This window comes from Gigantopelta aegis, chromosome 15 (assembly GCF_016097555.1).
Source record: "Gigantopelta aegis isolate Gae_Host chromosome 15, Gae_host_genome, whole genome shotgun sequence".
Lineage (NCBI taxonomy): Eukaryota > Metazoa > Mollusca > Gastropoda > Neomphalida > Peltospiridae > Gigantopelta > Gigantopelta aegis.
The window spans coordinates 15,382,752-15,405,575 of record NC_054713.1 but is presented as its reverse complement, the minus strand read 5'-3'; the positions used below and the strand labels follow the sequence as shown (position 1 = coordinate 15,405,575).

Genomic DNA, 22,824 nt, shown 5'->3' with positions numbered 1-22,824 from the left:
CATAGCAGTGGCGTCGGAACTGGGGCGGCAGGGGCGGCGGCCGCCGCCCCAATATTTGGAAAAAACAACAACAACCACAAAAAACCTTTAATTTTTGGGTGTACGGTCGGGATCGGGACATGATTTGGGTAAACATTACAAGCACCCTGTGCAATGTAGTGATTATCTTGTTAATAACATTTTAATTAGATGATGTAATTTGAGTCAAAGCCCAGGCCAAGCTACTAAATGATATAGGCTATCATTTAGTAACTTGTATTGATGTGTAGGAGGACAGTTATAATTTAAAAGCTAAATTGAGTTATGTCACTTGGCCCATGTTTTCATCACTTTATAAGGTGATTCAATACAGCAACAACGGACTGTACTATGTTATTTGTTTATTATTTTGTAATACATTCTAAAACAGTTTACACACATGTAAAATGGTATTTGCATTTTGCACACTTCCAAATATGTCAAAGAAAAGGGTACAGATGGTGAGACCTCATACAAATCAAACTTTTTCATTGTCATAAAATTATCAGTTAAATATGCTTTTTTACCAGTACTTTTGCTACAAAAATATGTATGAGATACCTATTAAAGTTGTATCTTAAATGCAGCAGAATGCAGGAAATGGCATCTAGAATTCAAATTTTTTTCGGGGGAGCATGCCCCCGGACCCCACTAGCACTCGCTCGCTTCGCTCGGTCGACATCCGCCTCCCCAATATTTAATTTACTTCCGACACCCCTGCACAGGTAGATTGCATAGGGGTGTTCAGGAAGGCGAGCGCTCGAGGTAATTCGCTAGACTGGTCTTTACACCTACTATCTAAAAGGACAGAGCACAATAAATAGGTATCAGTGAAATTGTTCGCGAGCGCTTTCCTCCTGAATACACCTTTTCCAGTAGTGCTAACTTCAGTGGACGGGTTAGCTTTGACATAGGCCTTATTTCCTTGCTCTCACTCTAGAATTAAAATAAAGTAATTCTACCCGCTCGTGTATTATTAATAACCTTCATTTAGAGTATTTTATTACTGTAATTAGAGTGTAATTAAAGAAATGCAAAAAAATTAAGTTAGGCTACAAAATACTATTTCCGCCAACATGTTTTACGGTGGAATAAATAAGTTAAAATTAACATATGCTTTGACGTCGAGAAATTAAAAAAGTATACTAAAAATAAAAGCCTTTAAAATATAAAATGAAAATCGTTTATTTAATAATATTAGTATCGTTTTCTTCAAAAGAATTGCACTTCTTCGATCGATATCGAACACAACGTCAATGCGAACGGCGGCGCATGCGTACTGATTTACAGTGGGGCTCCTTATTCCAAGATCAGGGGCGCCGCACCCTTGTCGTTGATGATAAGCGTAGACTTTGTTGGGAAACTGTCTGATTTATGTGTGTAAAGGGTGTCGAAGTGATATATATGATACAATTGTGTGGATGTACACTAAACATACAATAATCGGCAGGTGAGTAGATGATCTTCAAGCCCCAGTTGTTGCTTAAAAAGCCTTATAATTGCCTGGTTTTCATCTTGATTTTCTGTCGTCTGACGCCTGTCATTTGCCATGGCTGTATGCAAATGCAGTAGGCCCCAGTCTCTTTCTTGTGACCTCAATTTCTGTTACTCGTTTTAACAATCTGACAGTCGGGTAGCCGTGTAAACAGTTTAAACTCTAAACTGACAGAAAAGGCGTTCGTTTGCGCTTTTGCGATTGTATTGCATGTGAAACCGAATCGTTGTTTTCAGTCATCCGGTAATGTGCAGAAGCCGACAAAGGAAGTGAGTTGTGTATTGTCGATTTTTTTCAATTTTACACCATACTTGCACTTATTACTAATTAAATTACATTCTTTTGCTATAATTCAGTCTATATTACCACCCGACGTTCCTATCATCCGCATATTGTGTGTGCATTTTGTTTAGTAGTGGACGTCACGCGAGTTGTGTCAACATATTCAAGATGGCGAGTCGACCGGCATATTTTCATACTGATCAATTATGCAGACTTCATTGTCGGCCATTTTATTTAGCAATATTTGTGTTGTGTTATTGCTTTTCCCAGATCTACAAGGAATACATTGTTACTTTTAACTTATTTATTATGTATCAGTGCTTATTGTAGCTTCTTATGGTTGGTTTTGGCATAGTAAGAAAAATTACTAAAATGTATAGTTTCCACAGGGTGAGAGACCATTATTCCTAGTGATACAAGGGGATATTTACTTAATAGCCACTTGATCTTTCAAAAAAGACATTGACATTGTTTCTAAGCAAATATTTGTTTTTGTGTACAACACTAGGATTAGGCATAACTTAATGATGCAAAATTTGAAGAATTTAGTTCAGTCCATATTTTCATTGAGGGTATACCGTTCTTGACTAAGAATTGGAACATTAAGATTATATGTAGGTTATAGTAATTGAAAATAATGAGAACAGATATCTATTTACACAAAAAAAAGTAAAAAAACCCCAGAAAACCTGTCGACCATTCCTGGCTTCAAAGCTTAAGTAATTTTAACAACCTCAATAACATACCTCACAGGAAAAAAAATATAAATGCTGTAGCCACCATGTTTAAAAAATATCAAATGGCTACATGATTGTATAATTTGGAAATGGACAGGGTAAGCCCAGGCAATATTACCACCTCAAAATAATATATAAATATTTCATTGTTACAACAATAAATATAAACATTCGCATTTACAGTTAGGAAAAATATCAAATGTATTTGCTGTATTTACGTGGATATTGATTTATTCCATGTGAAACATGATTCACTCTCGTTGGACCATGACATTCGCCATCTTTGATGTTTTGGGAGTCAACTTTCACTTTCGGGTCAGAAGATAGTGTTGAATAATTGTTTTGAATTGGATGACCTCGCAAGTGTGTCCACAATAACAAAAATTACGGGGTACGCAAGTCTGACACTTTGCTCCAGGAAAGCATGCAACAGTGTTGGAGACGGTCCAAAACACACTAGTGTCTGATACTATTAGGGGCTTTTGAACAGGGGAAAGGAAGTCCAATTGTATGTGCAATTCAGAACATTTCCAAATGAACACCGAACCTGATGAAGAAATACAAACAATTCTAATGACTGAATTTCCCAAAGTTACACATTGCTGCTACAAAATCGGTGTGGGATTAGAATTTCATCATTGATTATAATCGGTTTGCACCAATCAATCAACTTACACAATAGGTTAGAATTATATACACATAAGAATGAGTTGCATTATAACCACATATTCAGTGCTTATGGTTTGAAAATTGATGGCGAGCAATAAACTGCTCTTCTGAAATGATGATGGAGAGCAATTGCTCTCTCTATGTATATTATATAAAAAACCCAAAAAGATATATGCCCTGTTGTTAGATTTATATCTATAATTAAAAGAAATATCAAGTCATTAAAGGTATGTGATTTATAGCAAAATAAAAGTGAAACAGAGGTGAAATAATTGTACTTAATAAAGATCCAAGATATCTAGATTGAGGAGAAGTCTGTTAATTAGTTATGATTTTTTCTTCATTTTATTAGTTGGTAGAATTTTTTTTAATGAAATTAAATCCAAGATCGGTTGTTATTATTCAGTTGGATATTAAAATGACAGTTCTTCTACAGTGTTGAATAACTTTAAAAACATATTTATAAATCCTACTTTAAAAGTTCATTATCCTGCTGTAAATAAATGATAAATGGTCAATTTGTAAGGTTAGTAAACCTGTCTTATTTAGTGTTGTATTGTTTTGTAGAAATTGTTGATGAATGCGTAAGGGCACGAAAAGTGGACACCTCACTATAATATTGCAGGCTGACTTACCCGAAATTAACTGTACACCGTTTTCTTTTTGAACTTGAATAAATGACGTAAACGTACGGAGTGGCAAGCCATCAACTGCTATTTGGTATGCAGTTTTTAATAATTTCTTGTATGCGTCTCTGGATGCTTGGTTTAATGAAATGTCAATTGCCGGTTGGCTTCGTGGTGTAGATGCTGACGGTATAGGAGTATCGCCCACTATACAATCTTCATCACCCAATAAATGTTCGTAATCTATAGCCACACGATGTGCTGCACTGCCCAAATGCTTGTCAGTAGCATGCTTCTTCACATTTGTCGTTCCTGTGGCAAACACTTCTACCTCTTTTTGAATTTGGCCACGGATTTTCGAGTCCTTTTTTATTTTATCCACATGTTTTCCGCACAACTTGCACGAAATCCTGACGACCATTTCCCGTCCGCGTTTGGTTTCGCTGTTCCAAGAAATCACATCACCTACGGACCACTTCAGAAAAGTACTTAGTTGCACAGAATTACCTTGGATTTCTTTAGACATATCGATTCGAAAATTGTAAATCGAAATATATTCGCGTATACAACTTTTCGACACTGACGTTATCCAATACTCGGTCGTCAATGTCCGTAGGTTAACAATTTCCGACAAAAACCGAACGCAACCAACGGGCGGCTCTCGGCTGACAACAGAATCGCGCGAGACATTCCGAATGACAGCATATGGGCCATTTGTAAAATCGAGCAAATCAGGAAACAAATCCTTGACCTTTATACTCAGTCCAATTATCGACATTCTCCCATGCTCGGGTCTCGCTGACCAATCAATAAACAGCTTGCAAAACATAGAAATAAGTCAAACATTTCTATAGACCGGTAGCTATTTTAAATTTTCAGTGGTGCTAGTTCACAGTATTTTTGGAGTAAATAGATAAGCGATGTCTACGTGTGATAACGCGAGCAGTTTTTCGCCCACGTGGGAATCGTTTTGCGCGAGCACACGCGAGCGAGAGCAAAATTGCTCGCATCAAACCATAAGCACTGCATATTGTTGTGTTCACCGGGATAGATCCTACAAATCACTCATTTTACTTGTAATAATAACTAATATTTAGTATCATTTTTGGTTTATGTACACATGAAAACAAACCCCAACCTCAGTATATTTACATCAATTCTATCATTTAAACTGGGGAACAATTACTGTTAACATTTTCCCACACATTCGATCATCACATTGATGGATCCACACCGATAAATTTTTTAAATTAAAATTGATCATTGGAACATCACTACAACTTCCTTTTCGTTAATTCCCTTTCGTTTCAAGAATAGAATATAAAATTAACAATCTAACTGATACATTAATGGCTGTTTATTCATTATAACCAGTACATTTTAACAACTAATTAATTATTACACATCAAATTGCAATGGACTGCTTGTAGGCAAATTGAGCGATTCATGATCCAACATCACAGAAAATGATAACGTGGCATATATTTGCACAGCTATATGAAAGATTGTATCAGGAGCAAAGGTCATAGTTTTTAATTGATAACTAAATATAATAAAACATAAGTGTTTCAAACATTTATTGCTATAAAAATAAACAGTCAAACTTTCTGCAAGAAAATAATTTGAGGGTATGTAATAAAAACAAAATGGACCATGGGTGCCTTACTAGTGATTATGGGTTTAAATGTTTTGAACTTGCACTCAGGGTTTCTAGATTATGATAGCCCCACTGCCATGTCTAGTGATATTCAATGTTGGGCTAGTAAGTAACTACTATTACCAAGTTGTCAAATGCTGCATTTAAGTATATTTTGTAAATATGAATATCCTGCCTCCACTCCCACCCACAAATCTTAGTGTTTTTAAGCTCTATATCCCTTTTAGGCATCATATCTGATTATTACTATTTGTAAAATTGTATTTACTTACAGTAACAGTTCTCTATGCTCGTTTTTATACCTTACTCTTCTTTGGCTAGTAGACCAAAATATTTTACTCGCCAAGCTTAAAATGTTGCTAGCTACTCTACTCTTTTTGTATCATTCATGCATGTGTTGTAACCATCATAACATTATACATGGCTTATGTTGCTGGATTAAATAAATAATCTGAAACAATGAAATTGTTTAGTTTTTACTCCATAATGAACTTGAAATGAAGACATGAGGGAGGTGGGTGGTATTTAGTTTATGCTTTAAAAAAAATCACATTGTTTTAAAGACGTTGCCGGTAAGTAATCTTGACAAACAACCTCTCCTCTCCCCCATAACATTTGTAACATCCCATGGTCCATCATGGGGTGGTACGTAATTGTTGAAATTACCACACTGTAATGCATTATTTAATAATCAAGTCTCCATTTTGCACGTTTGATTACAATGTGGATAGTATGAACAGTGAGTGAGCAACCTTTACTTGATTTTGTACTCGTGTTCTTCAGTTGAATGCAACCACCAGTACTGTACCATAGTGAATCGGTTATGTATGGTACAATACAGAATTCGGAACTTGATTTGATTTTGACACTGCAGTACCACAATCATACCTTCTTACAATATGGATGAGAATCTCTAGCAGATCTGCAGAATTCCATGGATTTTGTATCCCTCGGGATTGATCTCGTGGATTCTAAATCCGTTGAGAAATTTGTTTAGTGGTGAGTGATATATATATATATCATAAATTCTAATATTGGTCATCAGCAAATATAAACATCATTTTAGCTTTTTTATTTATGTGATATAAATTTATATACTGTTTGCCATGGATGAATTTATTAGAAACAGAAAATTGTAATAGATTTAACAATTGAAGCAGTTTAAGATTAAGTTCAGTGCATGCTCAAATCGAGAAACTTGAAGCCAACCCAAAAGTTGATCTCGTCAGCCAGTTAGCATTTCAACTGACCTAGATAGCAAGTGCATTGAAACCAATGTATTGTATAGAGCCCATAAAGCTGTACATCTAGACACAGCAGATTTAATTACATTATAAAATAGTAAAATTCATTTGGGTCGAGTTGACCAGGTAGTGGGAAGAGTTGACTAAACAGATTGGGGGGAGTTGGTAGTGGGCTAGTTGATTCCTCTCCTAGTGCCATTAAAGGATATAGATCTTCAGCTTTTATTAGTTATGCTAATGAATTAAGTTACATCTACCAGAAATCAGAGTTTGACAAATGCACTAGCTTACAATTTAAAAAATATATTAAAAAGCATTCCAGGGCTCCATTCCACGAAGCGATCTTAGCCCTAAGATCAACTTATGGGCCTACGGTAATCTTAGGGATAAGATCGCTTCGTGGAACGGGGCCCTGAACTTGGATATTTAGCCATTAGCCATAACCGTACAACACTAATATTTTGTATCCTATTAAATAAAAGTTTACATTGTTTGGTTAATTTTTACACTTTTACATTGTTCCCACGTTATTCATATATTTTATATATTTGATGTGAATGTCATTCAGTCTTTTACAAAAAAAAAGTTTTCTGTTTCCAAGTTTTGGATGTTCTGATTGTTTTCATCATTTTTCTATAGTGTCAAGTATTGCCAAATGGTAGTAAAAATGTGAAATTCTCATATGCAGATTAATATAGGCTGCCCTATTTATGGTCACATCTCTCTCTCTCTCTCTCTCTCTCTCTCTCTCTCTCTCTCTCTCTCTCTCTCTCTCTCTCTTCCCCCCCCCCCCCCCCCCCCCAACTAATTTGGCCATTTGACAAATTTTACAAGCAGATTGATAAATTTTTTTTCCAAATAGTTGATGATATGTTTATATGTACAGATGACATAATTTTTCATTTGGTTTTTAGGTGACTTAATAATGAAATCAATTTGTTGTATTCAATTTTTAATTAAACATTTTAAACACTGAGCAGTTATTTTTAATAAACAGCAAGAGAATTGCCCAGAATATATTTTGTAAAAGCATTCATAACTTTTGCTTTTGTTTCAGGCATCAAGAGGAATGATGCATTAGCTACCGAATGTCGCAGTGTTGTGGATATTCTCGGATTGTGGATATTTTGTGAAACAAGAATTGGGGTGTGCTTGACGGCCACGTTGGCTTCTCCTGGATCCTGGTAAGATTACCTTGGATCACATTTATTAATCTTTACCTCTTGGATGTCCAATATTTCATAATTTTGACATATAGTTTTAGGAAACCTACTGGGTCTAAAAAATTTACTGCTTTTCGCAGGCCGCTATTTCAAGTCCTGCTTTTGCAACATGAGCTACAAAGCAATACCATTTGTCTAATGCAAGTAAATTGATGTCTTTCATGAACCTTTGGATGTTGTTTATTAAATATGGAAGATTTTAAAATATACTCTTCAAAAAAAGTAGGGGAACCTGAAATATTAATGTTAATATCAACTATTAGACGGAACATACGTTTTGACCACAGACATCCTAGTAAAGAACGTTCAGGTCTGTTTATCAACACACCGAAACACATTCCATAGTTTGCGTGTACGTGGGGTGTCATTCTCAATTTTGACAATTTCCGGGAAGGTCGATTGATCACTGGAACATTATTTCTTTCAATCCTTTTCATTCTGTTGATCATACAGTTGTTAATTTTTAGTTTTTAGTCATTTTTATTGTTTGAATTTGCGATTTACAGATAAAAAAAACCCTTCACTTCTGACCCCAATCGTCCTTCAAAATTTTCGTTGGTCATAAAACCTACTGTAATACTGAACTACCGGTTGTAAAGTTTGCCCAATTAATTCGCCATTATCATATAACCATTCCCCACAGCTAATATACCTTACAATTTTGGCAAATGTAAATTCTTATTAAGAGTTCCCTTACTTTTTTTGAAGAGTGTAATATTGATGAGACTGAATTTTGCAGGATTGCAAGCTTAAAAGAATTCCATTTTTGTGTCGCAAGAGTAAAATCCTGAAATGGAATCTTAAAATATCTATATCATTAAACAATGTTTACTATTCCGGTGGAATCCTTTAAAAAAAATCCTGAAATTCAATGTCTGGATACCAGTGTTGAAACAAGTTTCCCAAGCCAGTGTTTCTGCCAGAAAGAAATTTTTTGTATGGCACTATAGAATGAATGCAACCACAGTCAACAGGGGGTATGGAAGGCCTTCCTCAAAAAGAAAATGGGTTATGTTTAGGGTTAGGGTTAAGAAAATCATACATTAATGATAAGAAAATTAATCTGCAAAAAAAAATTGTGTATGGCGCCATACCCATTTTACCCTCTGGCAGACACCCTGCAAGCTGAGAATAAAAGGTGTCCTAGCTGTACCATGTCAGTTGTCGATGGGACTACCACATAGGAAAACATTTTAAAACTTTTAAACACAGTATATTGCTGTGTATTAGCCGACTCCTTGTATAAGCCGACCTCTTAGTTTGACCCTAAATATCAAGTACGGCAACCACAGCACACAGCCTTCTCCAGAAAGAAAATGTATTAAGTTTAGGATTAGGGTTAAGAAAATGATCAGCTTTTGACAAAATTAATTACTCCTTTTCAAACTTAAAAAAAAAAAATGGCGCCATACCCGTTTACCCTCTGGCAGAAACCCTGCAAGAACAATCCGGGAGCAATGTCAGCAAGAACAATCTAGGAATGATGTATAATAAAAAGGTTTAACTGTTTTGTGAACTGATTCTAAATCGAAATCAAGAAGTTGCTGACATTTTTTGTGGCTTTCATTTTCAGGTGGAAAATTGGATTTATTGTGAATGTCCCCATATTTTGTTTTTGATTGAAAAACATTTTCATAAATGTTTGTACTGTGTTTGAAAACCTGAATGATTGAAGAAAATAATTTATCATCGATTAAAGGCTTTTGTTGGAGATGTCGCTGGCACTATAATTTGCGATATTCTCCTAGGAGATGATGCTTCGTTTGTTACATCACAAATTATAGTACTAAACCTATCATTAGTGACGTCACACCACTGTCATTCTGCTAGTTAACGAGTCTACCTCTGCCAAATATAGTGACATTTAACCCACATTACTGATATTGTTATCAATTGTCATAAATAAAATGAATGAAAATGGGTAATAAAAAGAATAACCCCCTCTTATCTTGTGATATAATAATTTATCAGTACTCGTTGATAAAAGTATAAAAATACTCGGCAAGCCTCGGATTTCATACTTTATCAACTCGTGCTGATAAATTATGATATCACAAGATACTCAGGGAATATCCTCTATATATATTACATGCAGGGCTCGAAATAACAGTCTGTACAAAGCAGGTAAAATAATAATGATTCTGTTATATTTTAATTTTATAATGCTCTAAAATCATCTTGGAGGTCCTAATTTTCAACACACTGTCCCAAACCTTCCATTCACCTTGTCCTGTCTATTTCCAGCATGCCATATTTTTATTAGCAGACCATATTTGTTTATTGACCAGTCTAAACTCTCATCTATAGTGTGTGGATGTTAACCATGTTACTGACAGTTACTAACATTCAGTCCCACACTACATCTTTGTATTTTGTACAAACATAATTATGCTAGTGGTGAATTAAAACTTGGTTTACACTATTGGGTCCTGGTCCCTGTTCCACAAAGCGATCTTGGCCCTAAGATCACCGTAACTGCACAGCTAACATATGCACTTATGTTGATCTTAGCGCTAAGATTGCTTTGTGGAAGGGGGCTCTGCAATCTAAACCCTTGTCCATAGTTTGTGGATGTTAGCCATGTCACTATTATGCTACTCTAGCTGTTCCCAGTTTCTTTCCATCAATATATAATTAAAGTTGTTTGTTGTTTTCTCATAGTGTGAGATCAAGTTAAATGTTGGAAGTATTGAATATTTTTGGTCAAACAGTATCTATTGCAAAATATACCCCCATCTCTATGGATAATACAAGACCTTATCTCTGACATATCTGTGACATGTAGCACATAACACTTGTAACAATTAGCTGCCTTGTTATTTGAAATCTGTCTGTTCATTTCCTTCATATTTTTAACCACATCTTCATTTATTGCCAAAAAAGGCATGTAGTGATTAGAAACTCTTGAGCACTATTTTTGTAGCTATCGACTTTTGCTGGATATGTTGCGATCGATCGCACAGTTGATTACCCTTGAGTAGTAATCATTTGTTAATGTTGGTTATTTATTCTATTAATTCACAATAAGTAGATCTGGGTGCTAAATAAACTACATCAATTTAAAGATTTTTAAGCAAACTGGATTGTCTGATAGTAGTGTCAGTGCACTGATCCACCCTAACAAAAACAACAAACATGTCTTGCCCATATTGATAAAACAAAGTCACCTTGTTTACACAGAAACTGACAGATATTTTAAATTAGAAGATGTATGTAATATGCAATGTTATTAATCAGGGATGGGAATTCTTCTTGGATCAGCTGTTTTCCTCTCATGGAACATTGCGTTTCCTTGCATTTTAATCGTCCTTTCCTCCAAAATGTGTCAGATGGCACAGATTTTAACCTAGGTTTTCAAGAATTTTCGGAACCTCTCTAGATTTTCTCTTTTTACAGTTCACCAATTCCCACCCCTGATTCATTAAAAAGATAAAACATGGCAGAAAACTAAAGATAGTGTCTTTAATTTCAAATTGTGCATTTTATAGAACTCTACATTTTATTTATTTAACCTATATACCGGGTTTTAATTTGTCTTTTGGAGAGGCATTAATATAGGCCAATGGCCTGTTTGCCAATCCATTTCTTTTGTGAAATAAATATTGTTTAAACCAATTTGTAGCTTAATAAAATAAAACATCTAATTTTTAAACTATTTATATCCTCCAGCAAAAAAGGATGACTAAATTCTCCATTCTTTTTTCTTTTTATTTAATAGCATTAGCTCCTGAATAAACATCATTTGTTTACCATAAACAAAAAACCTTAATGTAGTGAAATGTGCAGATGTTTAAAATAATTCATGCAGCTGTCATTATTTTGTATACCTAGAAACTCGAGGCCAGCTTGTTATACACTCCTTAACCCATTCTATAAATATAGCATTTATTGATCTGTCGTAGTCGAGCTAGTAAGCGATAGCAGCCATTTTATCTGTACGAGTGTAGTACAATGGTTGCTGTGAATGTGTGAATAATTGTAATAATTCCCAACCATGTGGTTTGTATGTCTATATATACTCACACAGATTACTAAATGTAGATTTTAATAATATGTTGGCATTGATGGGCAGTGGTAATATTATCCCTATTACTTCTCACGGGTGGTGTTTTTGTGTTTGTGTTAACTGATCATGAATAATTCCCATATTTATAGTATGTACAGTCAAGTTCTCACATATAAATACAGGTAGAAAATAAAACAGCTACAGGGAATACTAGCACGATTTTTCAGCCCCAGCAAGACTTCCATTTATCCTCTCTTCTTTTTAAGTGACCAGTTCAAGTGATCGATTGGTTACATGGTCTTATTGCATGTGATTGAAAACTCATTACACATAGAAATAGTAAGTTGATCAAATTCAGATAATCAGCTCTATTTTTGGGCTGGTTTACTTTTGCAAATTTACTTAGAATATTTTTTTACATTAAAACAAAAATGTTTTAATCATTTAACAGACACTGCTGTGGATTTATAAAATTGGTTAAAGCTTTATAATAAAAACAAAAGCTCAGATTTTGGCATGTAAAAATTTAAATTATTAAATGTGACACATCGAATAATAGATATTTAACAAGCCTCTAAAAATTGGCGTAAAAACCATTTATGGGTTGTGCAAAAACAAATTCAGTTAACCCATTTTGTTTTTGCGTAACCAGTTGTGGTTACACAAACCTAGACTTGTGCAAGTAATGGACGAACAAAACTATAGAGCTCGAACTTAACAATGCTACCAATGGAATGGTAGAGAACATCACCAACGGCATTTTTGAGCCATCAGTAAAGCTCCACAGTGGCAAAGTGTATGTACACTTGTATACATTATCTGCCAATATTTAACATTTGCACATTTAAAATATGTCTACATACAGCAAAATAACCCTTTAATCATGTGTATTTACTGCAAACGTCACTTTTTAACAATTGCCATAGGCAGACTCAAAATTGCTGTTAGTGGACTATTTCACCATTGGAATTTCTTTCAAAAATTGTCGTAGGTAAATAAAATCTTAAATTCGAGCCCTGAAACTTGTAGGTGTAAGTTCGGCCCTTTAATTTTTTTTTTATATAACTGCTGACTGATCAAAACGTTTTTAAGAAGCTACTGGCCAGCAATTAAGAAATTTAATTTCAGAACCCATTAGATTTTTTTGTTAGATAAATACATTTCTTGCATGTCCACATGTAATGTATAAAGCTGAGCAGAAGACATTACTACATCGTGTTACTCATTTCCACAGTCTGCATTCTATCGATCCGTCCGCCGAACAGGATGACACTTCTATAATTAAAGCACTCTCTTGAGAAATACTTGCTCATTGCCAAACCTGCTAATTCTTTAGATGAATACGAGAGAAAATGAAGTGGTATAAAGGTCAAGTTGAGATAGAAAATATACTGATAAAAATATATGTGTCTTGCGCATTACGAAGTATTGTCATTTAATAAATTGAATGGTGGCAGTACTTCTGGAAATGTGTTTTATTTTTAAATTAAAGACATTTTCTATGGTAGCTGATAATATTGATGTTACATTTTTGCGAGTGTAAAACTATGATGTGAATGACTGAGTAAAATCGTTAGGGTTTAGTTAAACTACCAGTGTATGCTTTAAAAGAACTTAGGTCCATAAAATATGGTAAGAGTGATTTATAAATGTTGTTGTTTTTAGAGCTGGGCAGTATACTGTATATATACCGTACAGTATCGGTATCATGTCAATACCGATTTACTGTACCAAGCAAATTTCAAAATACAGAAATTTCGGTGCTGAAAAATGTTTCCCGCCTTTTAATAATTAAAGCTTTAACAATATATCTGATGAACGCAAAAATGAGTTGGGTAGAAATCAGACGAGAGCCTTGTGTATGAAATTTAATTTTATTTAGATGAAATTAGCGGGTAAGCCTCAATTTAGGCATGCATTTGAAGCCAAATATACCAAAAATACCACTTGGTATTGTGTCAATACCGAATACCGTACTGATACAGAGGTCAATCACCCCAAAAATACCGACATTGATACCGGACCTCAAATTTCAATACCATCCAGCTCTAGTCGTTTTCTTGGAAATGATACCCAACATGCACATCTTGCATAAGTACTGTGCTAAACATGCACAACTATGTAACCAACCCCACGCTTTCTGATTTCACGTTAATGATAGTTTCATGTACTCTGTGTGTAAAATCACGGAACCAAAATTTCGTTTCCCATGATTATTATATTGAATACAACTATTTAATATTTATAAACAGCTTCTGATGGGTTCCCATGATCACAAGGCACAGAACCGAAAAAGTGTTTCCCATGAAGTTTGAAATCCTATGGCCTGCCACCCTCCTGCTGTCCTCCCCATAGTCTTGGAGAAAAAAGATATTTAAACTCAAGTCTTAAGATACTGAAAGGACAGCAGTCTTCCATAGTGATATCTAAAAGAAAGGAATGTTCAATAACACCCGAACACATTTTAAACTAAATGTTTTGAAGTTTAATGAGAAAGTTTCAAGTAAAACTAATGTGTTAGTCTTGTGATAACTCAAATGTATTACAGCCATCCCCAACATTGTATTTGGCGCTGTATGCTTGTATTTATTTTGTCAAATGCGCTAATAATTTACTGTTTGTATTTTTCAGATTTTTATTTTTATTTACTAGTTAATCATCATGCAACAAAGTAGTGAACTAGAAGCCTTGCGGCAAGAAACAGAACAGTTGAAAAACCAAATTAGGGTAAGTGTTTTGAAGAAATAAATTAAGTTCAGGGTAATCATTATCTTTGAAAGTACGAGCCTGATTGAGAAAAGTAGGAGCTACATCTACTGAATGTAGTAATGAGTTGTTTACCATAAATCCTTGAATAGAAGCCTGCCTCAATTAGAGGTCGGATCACGTTGCATGTCATCAAAAGCGTACAACAACTTGACGAAAATAACAGGAAAGGTATAGGTGTAAAAAAAAGTTTGCAAGCTTACATTAGAAGAGGATCTTCCTACAAGGCTATGTTAGAAAAATTTGCATAAAAACAAATATAATAGAAGCCTGCCTTGAATAAAGGCCAGGTTTTAGAGTGTTACGAAAAAAAAAAAACCATATTGTTACATACATGTAAATTGGTTGGGCATAACTTGGCATTCTTTTTATTCTTTATTGCCCCAAACTAAGACTATTAAGAAAAATTGTACTTTCACATATGACCTTTTGTTTTATTTTATCTTGCCACTAAAACATTACATATTATCTATAAAAAAAAAAATAGAAGTATGGGCCATCTGGCTCTTAGATGGAAAAGTTAATGTAGAGAGCTGGTTCATGACAAAGTTAGTGTTGAATAAAATATGCAAGGTGTAATTTAGTACCATAATATGTAAACTTTGATGTCCCACAAGATCATATTTCTGGGCATTTTGATGTGCTCTCTAAAGACTGCAAGTTAAGTAATGTAGTTGCTTTTGAAACATTGATCATGAATAGTATACATAGTGGCGTATCGTGGGTTGCCAGCGCCTGGGGCAAGGCAAGTATTGCACTCCCTGAGTCCCTTCCACCGGTCCAGAATTTTGTGCCCAGGATAACCGCCCCGCCCACGCTACACCACTGATACACAGAAGTATTTTGACTCCCTTTATTTCACCCTTCAGAATCTACACTTGATATTTACATGATGCATGTTTATATTTGCAGGAGGCCAGGAAAGCCGCCGTAGATACGTCACTAAGCCAAGCAACTGTAAATGTAGATACTGTAGGAAGAATACAGATGCGCACGCGTCGAACATTGCGTGGCCATCTTGCAAAAATATATGCCATGCATTGGGCTTCAGATTCAAGGTATGTACTTGGGCCATGAAAGCTGGGGCATTTTCAAAGTGACTGACATAAATGTTTTTAATTCCTATATTTGGGTGACTTTTATATCCAAACGCTTGTTAATATCCGAAAATGAAATGCTTTAAAAAGACCGCACACAAGAGATTTCAGGTGAGCAAAAACGAGGCTCGAAATTGACAGGGCAGGCAGCAAATCCCGCTCAAAAATGCAGTTGCACAAGCAGATTTTGCTTTACATCTTATTTTTGATGGTATTCCAGATGTATCGGGTAGTCCTAACTGCATTTTACTGTTTACTGCATTGCTGTTGAAAAAAGTGACAAAATAAGTCTAAAAATTAATAACTTCAGTTTACGTGGCAAATGTGGTGAGATTTTTGCTCCAAGAACCAAACAAACTTTCCAACACTATTTACCTCACAACGTCGAAAGGCAATTTTTTTGCCAATATTGCTTAGTTTATAGCTCTCACATCTGGTAGTTTAAAAAAAATAATAAACTGGCTAAACAGCTGAATTCCAATTATTTAAGTCAGCCTGTCTGTTATTGGAAATAATTCTGATTAATGTTGCACAATATTTATTCTCTCTACTGTGAAAATGCCCAACTTTGTAACCCATATATGTATTTTCAGTAGAGCTTATAATATAAATTAGCCATAACATTATCTTTCTGAAGTTGATGAATATGTTTGCTAAATTTGTGTTTGCATGTTATAGACACATGTGTACAGGTAATACTAGAGTTTAGAGTTATTAACAGATTAGTTCTTTTCACTTAACTTTGTCATAGTATCATTAAATTATGGATAGTGGTTATTTAAATTATCTATGAACAACATTTCATTAATATCACCCGAGATCTGTTTAGCAGTTCCTTATACCGATTATTACTAGATTTATTTTAAGGTATGATAATTCCACTTACAAGTAATCCATTTTTGGTCATTTCTGTGATTCATGTAAATGGAGAGGGGTGCATATAATTTTTTGCTGTTTTTTAGAGATCATGTTGAACGTAACCGTTGCTATAATCTAAGTATAGAGTATTTGCTAAGACGACAATTTTGAAACGATATCAGGGCTAGCTCTGGATGAGCCAGAACATTTTGCCAAATTATCTCCTTTTTTTTATGTATCTTCACTACAAAAATTGAACATAAACCCATGTTATTTTCAAATAAAATATCAAACATTACGTGAAATTATTTTGCCAGATTAAAAGAAAACTTGGCATTTGTGTTAAAATTTCTGCAGTCGATAATTATTTGGTTAGTTGTAAAGCTAGCCCTGAATATTTGTGTTCATTTATGGAATTCACTATTTATGAAACGTTATTTATTTATTAGTATATATCTTTTATTAGTTTTTTCCGAATAAAGTGATATGCCTTATGGATTGGACATTGCCTCAATCTAATGTTTGATGACTACAATTTTTGTTTGAACTTCATTTTTACTTTTTCTCCAAGACATGAAAACTCTTTTGAAGGATTACAATATTAAAAAGTGCATTCCATCTGTTACTCGAAACATATCCAAGGCTGTGTTATGTTCGTATTTGCTTTTTGAACAAAATAAGACTCCTTGCAGCTCATTAGGAGGAGTAGGCTATGAGGTTCCATTTGGTTTCCTTGTTCTCATTACGTTTATCATGCTGTGATTTTCTTGGGTCTTGGTGCAGTCAGTCCGTTACTTTATGGATACTACATACCTGAAATAGGGATACTAATTATCTGAAATAGGGATACTAATTATCTGAAATAGGGATGCTAATTATCTGAAATAGGGTATAGAGTTGTCTCGTGGTTATACTGTTTGAAAATACACTCAAATCCAAAATGGCCACCATTTTTAATTTAGTTGTATTGATAAGTAATTTTTATGGCACGTCTCCTGAACCCATTTAATGATTTTCACCAACCTACCAGAAAACATAATTTAATCTTTATCAAAAACAATAAATCAGTAAATGAGTTCTTAATAGATGTCGTAAAAATCATTCTGACAACAATCAACACACCTAGGAAGGATTTAAGAGGGAAGGGAGTGGTGGTATTTAGATGAGGAAAAGATCATTTGGACTTGTTAGCAGCAAATCTAACTTACAATAGGGTATGAAGTAATTAAATTTATTTGTATCTGCAAATGTCATGCTAGAAAAGTACCCTATTGAAATGGCATGTATTATATTATCACTGATAAACCAATTTATACTTTGAAAAAAACATGCTCACTTAGCAGTAGTAGTTCTGTGTTAATATATGGTCTTAGCTCATTATATATCTTGTTACAATATTATATATTATAGGTCAAGTATATGGTTGAAATTAAACAATTTGTATGGTGTGTAGACCTCTGCAGATTAAACATTTGCATAAGCTGAAAAAGGTTCATGCATAACCTATTTTGGTTGGCATACCATACCTTTTTTAAATTCATAGCAATTGTTGGGATTGATCATTAAGTAAATTTTACATTAGAGGTGTAATGATATGGGTAGATCACCATAACAACAATGTATTACACTACTTAATGACACTAACCATAGTTATTAGATAATGTAAAAGATTTGTTGCAATAGCACCTTTTTACCATTAATTTACATATCAATTACAACATCAGACTTTCTGCCAGAAAATTATTTTTGAGGTTTCGTAGTAAAAAAAAAGCCCAGACCATAACTGCCCCTACTAGGTGGTTATTGCTTTTCATTTCATGCCCTTTGACAAATTTTAAACAGCAGTTCTCTTACAATCATCTGATTAAAAATTATAAAAACATTCATTCATTTCTGATATTTTAAAGTATGTAATTTTACCCTCCAAACATTCTGGCAGAAACCCTGAACATATAGTTTAAGTTGTCAATTTTAGCAAAATCAATGTATTTCTGGACATCCTGATATTTGTAGTAGCTCAAAATTAATTTTAAGCAAAACAGAGAAAGTACATACCTTGTGAATTTAGGTCAGTGACATTTGAGACGTACATGTATGTATCATATGAATCGTGAATCAATTTTATATCGTGAACCCTCATCATATACTGTATCCACCGTATTTTTACACCTTTTTTTTTCCTTCTTGTTTTTTTTGACACAAACTGTAAATTGGTTATGTCAAATAAAATAGCAGTCTATGCAATTTGTTGAGGACTGCATATGACTTTATTCATCTGGCAAAAGAAGTAGTTGAAACACCAAAGGTATAGTGGGTTATAGAAGTGAACATTAAATTGGTCATGCTCAAAAAATGTCATGGTATGTGCACTGTTATTTGTGAGATTGAATAACTTGTATGATGGACTAAAAATAATATTACCTAATGCTTTAAGCCAAGTGTCCTGGAAACGTGCCCATGGCAGAATGCATGAATGTTTGATGTGAGCACAAGCTGAAGTGAAATAAATCTAAAGTATCAAAATCTATGTGCATTGTATGTGCGATGATGTTAAATTTAGAAAGCAATAAGTAATGTATTTAGTAAACTAATCAACAGAATTTATTGAGGTGTGGTACATTTTAATAAATCGGATATGAATATGCGGAAATCCTGTTATTGAAAGAGGAACATCATTCTGAGGCATAAACCAACGGTCAGGCTTGTACAACCAATTAAAGAGTTCATACTAATCTGGGTTATTTTTAGTCCTATTACTGCCAGCTACTTAGCAGGCATAGTATACATTTGTAATTTGAACTGTAGCCAAGGAAATGAACTGGAGCAAATAGTCTGAGTTGTTAATAAACAGTTAAACTTCTGAGTAATGAAGCCACTGGCAGGCAGGCAGTAGCGTTTTCAATTAATCTGGATTTGACATCACACACTGGATTTACCAACTTATAAAATACTGGCAAGTTTTCCTGTCAGAAAATGTTTTTTAATTGACAAGTGTTCTTTGTGTTTACTATGTTTCATCTCTTTGTTATTAACATTGCATCTGTACCATTTAATTGTATTATGATAGGATAAATGTAAAAGGATAAATAATATTTAAATTAAAAACATTTGTGTTAGGATTTTCAACATAGTATTAAACGTGCAGGATTTAGCTGAGTGGTACAGTGTTCACCTGAGGTGTGATGGGTTATTGGATCCATCATCTCTGATGGACTCTGTTTTTTGGGTTTTTTATGCTCTAGATTTTCCCACGGTAATTATTTCCTCTATTTTATGTTAAAAGTAATCTTTGTTATGTTAGGATTTTCTTGGAATCTGCATTTTAGCAATATCCTGAAAACTATTTGTCCTAATTCATTGATGAAAAACTTCCAGTAATCTTTTACTTGTCAAAACTCTACGAAGGTTCCAGAATACCATTTTATGAAGCAGTTTTCACGCTAAGATCACCTTGAGTACAACAGTAGTTGTGCACTTAAGTTGATCTTAGTGCTAAGATCGGTCCAAAAAATGGGGCACTGAGGATTTTCTTTTCAGGGGTGAAGTATTTTTGTTTTTGTCCAAGATAATGATGATGTTGAAAAGCACCATATTTAAGAGCAGTTCACTCTGAACTGTGTATCTTGAATACAGTTATTAATCACTGCTAAGCCATGATGTTAGGCCAGTGCAAAATCAATGACATGCAACCTGATATCTTCAGTTGTTGTGCTCCAACTGGATGAGTATTCCACTGTGGAGCTGGCTAGCAGTGTGATTAGACCGTCTACCAATGACAGTGAACCAGCACAGCCTTGGTGTTAGGTGGTGGGTTTATACCACAGTGCTCGCTATGACTCAGAGCGAATGCACAGCTTATTAAGGCGGTTTAAGACCAATACATCAACTTGACTCTTGCAAGTCACTAACCTCTGCCGTGGGTAGACAGACATCCCAGATAGATGAGGTGTATGCTCAGTACAGTGTTTGAACTGTAATGGGATTTGCACGGGAAATAATTTAAATGAACAAAGAACCATGTGTTGTGTTTACTTAGTATACACAGTATGCCATTGATCTGGGACTGTAAACAGTCTTATTTACTATGTATTTAGTGTTAAACTGGGCTAGGTAGGGATATCAATTTTTGAGATCATTTATGCACTTAGTGAAGTAAACTAAATAAAAAATAAAAAACACATTTTGCAAGAGTAACATTTTTAACATTGTGTGGATTTTAATGTCCAGTGTTAAAGCCAGACATCTTGGCTGTATATGAAACATGTATTTGTTAGCTAGTCAAGAAAAAAAATTCAAGAACAATTTGGTCAAACAAATTATAATTCTTTAAAATTAACTGTTTGGTAAATGTATATTGAAAAAAAAAGAACATACAGTACTTAATACCACAAGTCACACTGTTCTGCTTTGTTATATATTGTTTACCTATTGCCAGCAGTGAATTTGCAATTAAAACATGATTAGCATCTGAAGTTGTATAGTAGGGCAAAATGGTTTATGTTAATGTTTTGTGATGTTTTCGTATTGAGCATTGAGTCTTGTCATTTTTGAATATGTGAAAAGAGACTGATATCACTACAGGCACAAAACTTTAAACACTTTCCACATTCAGATTATATACCTACGCATTTTAAAATACATTCAGTGAATAGGACATCATCATTTTTAAAATACCATTGTCTAAGGAACAAAGCATTTTAAAATACATTCAGTGATTGGCAGGGTTTCTGCCAGGGGGTAAAATGGGTATAGCACCATACCCAAATTTTTTGCAGATTTTTTTTTCTTCTTAAAGTTAACCGTTTGACAAAATTAATTACTCATTACTGTATGATTTTCTTAACCCTAATCCTAAACTTAACCCAGTTTCTTTTGGGGGAGGCCCATCATATCCCCCGTTTACTGGTTGCATCCATAGTGCCATACCCAAAAATTTCTTTCTAGCAGAAACACTGATTGGGATATCATGTTTTTGAAATGTGATGGTCTAAGGAACAGAGCATTTTAAATACATTCAGTGATTGGGACATCATCAGGTTTTCAAAATGTTATGGTCTAAGGAACAGCATTTTAAATACATTCAGTGATTGGGACACCATCATGTTTTTAAAATGTTAGGGTCTAAGGAACAGAGCATTTTAAATACATTCAGTGATTGGGACATCATTAGGTTTTCAAAATGTTATGGTCTAAGGAACAGAGCATTTTAAATACATTCAGTGATTGGGACATCATCAGGTTTTCAAAATGTTATGGTCTAAGGAACAGAGCATTTTAAATACATTTAGTGATTGGGACATCATCAGGTTTTTAAAATGTTAGTCTAAAGAACAGAGCATTTTAAATACATTCAGTGATTGGGACATCATCAGGTTTTCAAAATGTTATGGTCTAAGGAACAGAGCATTTTAAATACATTCAGTGATTGGGACACCATCATGTTTTTAAAATGTCAGGGTCTAAGGAACAGAGCATTTTAAATACATTCAGTGATTGGGACATCATTAGGTTTTCAAAATGTTATGGTCTAAGGAACAGAGCATTTTAAATACATTCAGTGATTGGGACATCATCAGTGATTGGGACACCATCAGGTTTTCAAAATGTCAGGGTCTAAGGAACAGAGCATTTTAAATACATTCAGTGATTGGGACATCATCAGGTTTTCAAAATGTTATGGTCTAAGGAACAGAGCATTTTAAATACATTCAGTGATTGGGACACCATCATGTTTTTAAAATGTTAGGGTCTAAGGAACAGAGCATTTTAAATACATTCAGTGATTGGGACATCATCAGGTTTTTAAAATGTTACGTTCTAAAGAACAGCAGATGGTGCACTACTGAGGCCTTCCAGTGAGATTTGTCATCTTGACACGCTGCAGTATCTAATGCCTGAATGTATGCATTATTCTTCGTTGTGAAAATCAATTCTGAGCTGCTAGAATTGTCAGATATTGATTACATGGAAGATGAATGTTAGATACTAATTATTATTTCATGCAGGGTGTGTCTGCCACACCTTTTCCCATATTCATGGATAGAGAGTATTGAAAAAAGGAGCCTTATGCTGCCACCCCAAACCCAAATGCTATCAATTCTAAAACAGTCCAGTGACATTCTCAGTGAGAAATTGTAAATGGGGGA

General features: G+C 34.3%; 1 protein-coding gene across 3 annotated transcripts in view; it reads left to right on the top strand.

Annotated features, from left to right (window-relative positions):
• Positions 1-1,332: 1,332 nt before the first annotated feature.
• The window catches only part of LOC121390115 (guanine nucleotide-binding protein subunit beta), a 52,798-nt gene continuing 31,306 nt past the window's right edge, over positions 1,333-22,824 (top strand). For 2 of the 3 annotated variants that reach the window (XM_041521845.1, XM_041521843.1), the window contains exons 1-4: positions 1,333-1,468; positions 7,786-7,912; positions 14,589-14,684; positions 15,636-15,781. In XM_041521845.1, coding sequence (XP_041377779.1) covers positions 14,619-14,684; positions 15,636-15,781 — 212 coding nt within the window. In that variant the 5' untranslated portion in view covers positions 1,333-1,468; positions 7,786-7,912; positions 14,589-14,618. Of the gene's footprint in view, positions 1,469-1,638; positions 1,783-7,785; positions 7,913-14,588; positions 14,685-15,635; positions 15,782-22,824 lie in introns of those variants that run through there. The other variant, XM_041521844.1, reaches the window with a different exon arrangement.